Below are 7,103 nucleotides of genomic sequence, written 5' to 3'. Positions count from 1 at the left end.
CAACATTTAAAGACACATGTGGCAGACAAAACTGGAACATTAATTCACAAAAAATCCCCAAAACTACAGTCCATGTATTGGGTCGAACCGAGGACCTACAACTGAATTTTTCGAAATTACGAATATTTTCTTCAAAATAAAAACATTTTCTGGATTTTCTAACAAATTTTGTAAAACATAAACATTTTCATGATGTGAACAAATTTGGAAAGAGAGAACATTTCTTGAATTTTTGAACCAAAAATAAAAATGTTTACATTTTTTTCAAACTTCCAGAACATTTTTTTGAAACTCCTGAAAAAATAAAAACATGAACAATTTTTTCAATTTGTGAACAATTTTTTAAAACGGGAACATTTTTTAAAGATTGTCAAAAATTTGAAAAAAAAATTCAAACATTTTCTGTAAAACAAGAACATTTTTTGAAAATTCCAGAACAATTTTCGAAGATTTCAAAAATGCGAATAATTTTTAAAAAAATGAACATTTTTGGAATTTGTGAACAATTTTCAAAAAATGCGAACAATTTTTTAAAAGAGGAACATTTTTTAAATTTATGAACAATTTTTTAAAAGACGAACATTTTTTGAAATTATGATTTTTTTTAAAACGGGAACATTTTTTGAAATTTTCAAGAATTCTCGACAGATGGTCTTTAAAAAAATAAACTTTAAAAATAAAATAAAGGAAAACGCAAAAAAACAAACAGAAAAAAATAAGAAAGAAGAAAAAGAAACAGAAAAGCGGAAAAAGAAGAAAAGAAAAAAGACCAAGAAGTAGCACGGTAATCCATCAGTAGTGGGCTGGCCCATGTAGCTCACTCGCTCGGTCGCTCCTGTTTCCTGTGCGTTCCTTTGACAATTTGCCGCAATTAGCGTTAAATAGGATATTCCCTACAATGCTACTCCCTCAGTCCCATAATATAAGAGCGTTTTTTACACTATACTAGTGTATAAAATGTTCTTATATTATAGGATGACGTTTATCAATGACTATCAATATCGACTAAAAGTAAGTATTTCCAACTAGTATAAGCTATGAAGTCCCTCTTAGATAGTTGGACGTTCTGTTTGCTTCTTAAGCTAATGAGCTAACAATGGTGGCGTTCTGTCGACACCTGCTGATATTTCTTGACCACTCCACCGCGATATACACTTCGATCGCATGCACAGCGTTACATTGCTTACAACGAAATCGCAGATCATTACCACTGACATGCATCCACCCACCTCTCACCAACTGCAGATGCCAACGGCGCCGACGCCCCGCCTCAGACCGAAGCGGGCCACGGCGCCCCTCGATGCGGCCGCGAGAGCCCGCCTCGCCGCTCTCCCCAGAAGCGACGACAGCAGCGGCAGCGAGCACGAGGCGGCCGCACTCTCCAGCCTCATCAACGATTACCTCCTCGAGACGGACGCGACAGTCCCGTCGGCCACCCTCGCGGTGGAAGGCTCCTCTGATCTGGATGACGAGCCTAACGGCGACACCAGCTCAACGGCGGCGGCCGACATGCTTGCGGAGATCAAGGACAATCTTGACCCAACCGGTAGCAGTGCTGACGAGCTACGCCGCCGGCTCGTCTTTGCCGTGGCGGATGCCATGCGAGGGTTGGATGATCTGCGGCCGAACCAGTCGGCTTTCCGGCGCGCCGTGATGTCCCGCCTGCGCGAGCGTGGCCACGACGCCGGCCTGTGCAAGGTGCGTTGGGACAAGTCGAGTGGCGTGACCGCCGGGAGCTACGAATACATCGACATCGTCGCTGGCGGGGACGAGACAAGGTACATCGTGGATGTCGGCTTCGCGACGGAGTTTGAGGTCGCACGGTCGACCGAGGAGTATGAGGCAGTTCGGACGGCACTACCGGAAGTGCTGATCGCGCGCCCGGAGCACCTCAGGCAGGTTGTGAAGCTTGCAGCGTCCGCAGCACGGCGCTCGCTCAAGAGCAGCGGCCTCAGTGTGCCGCCCTGGAGGAAGAGGCGGTTCATGATGACCAAATGGCTCGGGCCCTACAAGCGGACGGTTAACTCTATTCCGGCACCAGCGGGTACGGCATTAGGCAGCAGTGGCGTGGTGGCCGTCTGCCGGACCATAGTTGGCTTCGCCCCTCAGACTACCGTGGGGACGTCGTCAGGCTTTTGGGGGTGAGGTGTGGTTGGAATTTGAAAAATGCTAGTATGTAAAGTTTGCAGATTGCATGGTAGATCGCTAGGGGTTTGATTTAGAGAAATAGAAATGCACATATTTATTGGAGTATTAAATTGTTTTTTAAGGAACGAGTATTAATTTGTTAGGTCACTAGATATTTGTTGTCTTGTTGATACTTTGATTTCCTTAATCTTGTAATATTTATATAGTTCTTATATAAAACTAGTAAAAAGGCCCATGTGTTGCAATGGAAAAAAAATCATAATCTCTAGTGGCCATGAACATATTTTGTTGCATCACCGAGATCCACTATCACTCTCAATTTCATGAAATTATGAAAAAATTTAAATCATAAACATTTTTTAAACTCGTGAACATATTTGAAATGATGAACATTTTTCAGATTCGTGAACACTTTTACAAATTTTCGAACATTTTAATCTGTTTGCAAAAATAAAATATAGATTGTGAACATTTTTAAGCATTTTTCTTGAATCGGCGAACATTTTTTTGGAAATCAATGGACCAAATTTTAAATTTATGAAGATTTTTTTGATTTAGCGAACATTTTTTGAAATGCATGATCATTTTTTTTGAATCAGCGAACATTTTATGAATGAATAAACTATTTTGTAAGTCAGAAACAATTTTCGAATTTTTAGGATATTTTTCCATTCATGAATATTTTTTGAATTGGCGAAATTTTGTTCAATCTCATTAACATTGTTTAATTCGCAAACTTTTTTGAAAAACATGATTTTTTTTATTTCCCAAAAAATTGTTTTCAAGATTTCAAACATTTGTTGAATAAGCAAACATTTTTTATAAAATCACGAACATATTTTGAATCCACAAAATTTCATGATTTATTAAACATTTTATTTCAAAATTCTATTTTTTAAAAAATTTGGAATTTTTTTGAAGTCCCAATTTATTTAAACTAGAAATAAAATAAAAAAATAAAAACAGGCCGCTCGGACATTGGCCGTGCCAAACGGGCGTGACACGTCTTCTCCCAGCGAGCAGAGCACAATATAGGAGGTCTCTACTGCATGGGCCGGCCCGGGTGGGGATTCCCCTGTGTAAAACATTTTTTATCACTTATAGGTGACATTGGTGGTTAATATTTAGTAACTTTAGGAGCAGAAACAATAACCCCTTTATTATTAGGTATAGATTAAGAACGAGCGAAATATTTTTGTAGGCCAATGATAGGCGTCGGCATGTCGGCCGATATTTCGGCCAATCGCACCTGGTACATCTGAGTAGCCGTCCATATCTTATCCTTGTCCCGTACGCAAGCCCATCATACTCGCTCTATGTTTCCTTCATGGTCACCGCACACCTCGCCGCCCTCGAGCTCATCAACGTGGCTCGCATAGACGCAATAGCGCCCCCTCGCTTGCAGCACTGCCTTGCCCCGCTCGCCCGCATGCTCACTGTCGTCGCTTGTAGAAACAACAACCTCCCCCTTATAGCTTCCCAAATGCCGTATGCAGCCCCTATTTGCGGGTTGCAGCTCCGGCACATACCGGTTGCAGCTCCGTCATCGGTCACCGTTGGATGCAGCTCCACCAGCGGCTGCAGCTCGCTGGCCACCAGTTGTAGCACCGTCTGTGCTGGTTGCAGCTCCCGACCTTGCTGGTTGTAGCAAAATCCGATGACGATTGCAACAAAAATGTAGCCACCGCCGTCACGGGTCGCATTGTCAACGTGAATGGTTGTAGCAACTCTCACCGCTGGTCATAGAAAAAGCCGACGAAGGTCGTCATTGTTGTCGGTCGCATCATCAACGTGAATAGTTGTAGCAATTCTCATCGCTGGTCGTAACAAAAGCTGAAAAAGGTAGAAGCAAAATCATCGCCGTCATCGAGGGTTGCAGGTTGCGACATCGACATGAATGGTTATAGCATTTCCCATCACCGGCCATAGCAAAGACCGATGAGGTTGAAGCAAAAATTATCATTATCGCTATCGACATGAATTGCTACAGCTATTCCCATCACCGGTCGTAGCAAAAGGTGGCGACAATTGCAACACCGAAACTCGTCAGTTGTAGCTTTGCTCGTCGGTTGAATAAGGAGAGAAGAAAGAAGCAACAAGGCAAGAGGAAGAAGAAAAAACAGAGAAAAAAAAAGAAAAAAGAAGTTGTGCGAAAGAGATAAGAAAGGGGATATCTCGCTTGAGCCCATGAACGCACCTGGCACAGTTGCTTCCGCGTAAAAAGGCAAGCAAGCGAGGGGCAATCAGCCGAACGCTCGGCCGGTCATCCGAAGGTAAACGTTCCCCTTTTTTTAAGCGAAATATTTTGTCTGTTTCTCTACTCTCATGCCACATCATGCATGCTTCCTCTTGCTCTCACCATTTCCTCCTCCCCATCTTATGTTCGCTAGCTCTGTAGTCCGAAGGTGAGGGGAAGAGGAACTCGACTGCCCCCTAAGTCATTTATATTCTATGAATATTGCTGGTTTCTGGTGTGTACCATGTGCTTGGCCAATAATGAGGCTACCGTGTCCGGATCTGCTCCTAGTTTATCTCCCTTCCTTTGCCTCCAGGCAATCGTGTTTCCTAGGGGTCGACCCAAAGCTCATAGCTCGCCAGTTTAATGAGAGCCCGCTAACGCGGCCCATTAAGCTCATCGCGTTGCATTTAGCTCACTATGCCGAGCAAGCTTAATGAACAAGCTAATGAGCTTCATGACCAGCTCGTTAGTTGGGCACACAAATGATTATTATCTTAAGTGGCATTCTTTCGTGGTGGTGTAGTGTAGCCCATCTATTCCATTTAATGAAATCAACGTTAAACCCATAAGAGGCGTATGTATGGTTTGTCCCAGAACTTGGCAATTCAAGTGTGGGCAAGTTGTTAAAGAATTTGACTGCATGTTCAATATTTATGGTAGTGCTGGTTAAAAAGCGCTCACAAGTGTGACGAGCTTCAAACAAACGAAGTCAATCGGTTTTCTTGTTTGTTAAGCTTACAACGATTAGCATGCACGAGCAGGTCGTTAATCCACCCTGGTGATGGCGATGTGGCGGATGAACTAAGGAATTTGGGAGTGGTTTCTATGCTAGATTGCCGTTGCCATATCCATGGTGAATCATTTGTCTAATTTATTCTCACTGCCTAATAATACCCCGATCATCTGGTTCCCTAGTCAGTTTTGGTTACCCAAGATTACTCCAGTCAATATGTAGTACCCAACTCTTGAAGTAACACCAATCATATACCCCTTGTTGGTGATTCCCCCCCCCCCCCTCCCTCACATCGCCCCTCTTGGGCGGCTCGAGGGCGACAACCCTAGATCTCGCCGCCTCCCCCCTTCCTCCCCTCCCTCCTCGCCGCCACCAGAGGCATCCGCTGGGCAAGACTGGGGCGTCGCCAAGGAAGGTGGCGGCAGGGCCTCTGCTACTCCGTTTCTCCAGCGGGGGGCGTCGGAATCCAGGGCGGCGGCCTCGTTCGGTGAGGCGCCACCGTCTCCTCGGCTGGTGGTGGCGCGGGTGTGGTCCGGTGGGCTTGGCTGCGCGGGCAGCAAGCTCCCCGGCGGACAAGATCCACGGCACCGGCGGTGGGGCTTCTGGCCTCTTCGGCTCTGGATCTGGCCGCCCCTTCCCCCTTCTGCTGCCCTGCGTGCTCCACCCCTTCGGATCTGGTCCGGGTCGACTTGGTTCTCCGGTGCCTGGAGCTGGATGTGGTGTTGGCGGTGTGGAGCTTTGACCGGGAGAAATCCATGGCGGCGACGTCCATGGACACCGCTCCCCTTCTTGGAGGCGCCATTCAGGTCTTTTGCTCCACCCTCCCCTTCCCCTAGCCTCCCGAGCGAAAGCTTGAACTTTGTTGGGCGGCGATGGTGCTCTTGGCTCCATTTGCTTCTTGAAGTCGTCGCCTTGGATGCTTTTTGGATTGTGGGCTCTACAGTGTGGTGGTTGTCGGGCGGCGGCGACTGTGTGCCCCGAGTGGCGGCGGCGGTAGCTTGGCAGGTCCGGTAGTGTTCGGGTTTCTTCTGGTGCTCTCTGTGCAACTAGTGACATCTTGGTCCGGCGGCCTCTGGCCAGGAGGGGATCGAGTTCCCCTCCTCCGGCGGCTACAGTAGTGCAAGTTGTGAGTGCCGGAGCGTCATTCCTCGGCCTTGGCCCTACCTCCTCGTTGCTCCGTCCTCCCTAGACACCCTGTTGTTGTCTGACCGGCATCTTTCTCCTTTTCAAAGGATCGTCAGTGGGCAGCGGTGATGCGGTGTTTCTGGTGAAGTTTCTTAGTCATGTAGGGTGTGCTCTATTCCTACTCCTTCTGGTTGCATCCTTCCATCCATGTTCTAGGGTGAGCAACCCATATGTCGACGGTTCGGCGCCTTTCGAGTCAGGCGAGAAGGCAGGTGCCTCTTTCGACAGTGGGAATGGATGGTGATGTTGTTCCAGGGATTTGGTGTTTGGTGCCGTCATAGCCTATCCTCGATAGCGGGCGCTTCCCGGAGCCCCATTTCTCCTTCCCTGGTGAGCCTTGGGTGGACGAGGGCCTCTGCGTGCTTCAGCTCATGCTTATCATGTGCTATCTCCTAGCTGTAGTGTGTGAGGTTTTGAGAGTTGCCTTCCAGCACCCTTGTATCTTGCCGTGTTTTGTTTTTTGTTTGTTCGAGTTTGTAATGCAGTGGTTGTAATCCTGGCCGGTTGATGGCTTTGTTAATTCAAAGTCGGGCTCTCATTGAGCCTTCGCTCTAAAAAAAGTACCCAACTCTTCATCATCGTTGCTTGTCTACCTAGTGGCTAGAGGAGGGAGAATAGGTTTTGGCACATGGATCCAAGTTTGCATATGGTATTGACACGTCTCCATCGTATCTATAATTTTTTATTGTTTTATGCCAATATTCTACATCTTTCATATACTTTTGGCAACATTTTGTATTATTTTTGGGACTAACATATTGATCTAGTGCCCACTGCTAGTTCTTGTTTGTTGCATGT

At 46.3% G+C, this 7,103-nt stretch overlaps 1 protein-coding gene across 1 annotated transcript; it reads left to right on the top strand.

Annotated features, from left to right (window-relative positions):
• The first annotated feature begins 289 nt into the window (after positions 1-289).
• On the top strand, positions 290-2,377 carry LOC123081871 (uncharacterized). Its single transcript, XM_044504386.1, has one exon. The coding sequence runs from the start codon at positions 1,165-1,167 to the stop codon at positions 2,143-2,145; it is 981 nt and encodes a 326-aa protein (XP_044360321.1). The 5' UTR covers positions 290-1,164; the 3' UTR covers positions 2,146-2,377.
• The last annotated feature ends 4,726 nt before the right edge of the window (positions 2,378-7,103 follow it).

The sequence above is a fragment of the Triticum aestivum genome, chromosome 4A (genome assembly GCF_018294505.1).
Source record: "Triticum aestivum cultivar Chinese Spring chromosome 4A, IWGSC CS RefSeq v2.1, whole genome shotgun sequence".
NCBI classification, from domain to species: Eukaryota; Viridiplantae; Streptophyta; class Magnoliopsida; order Poales; family Poaceae; genus Triticum; species Triticum aestivum.
The sequence above is the reverse complement of the archived record's forward strand: the minus strand, read 5'-3'. Positions and strand labels throughout refer to the sequence as shown.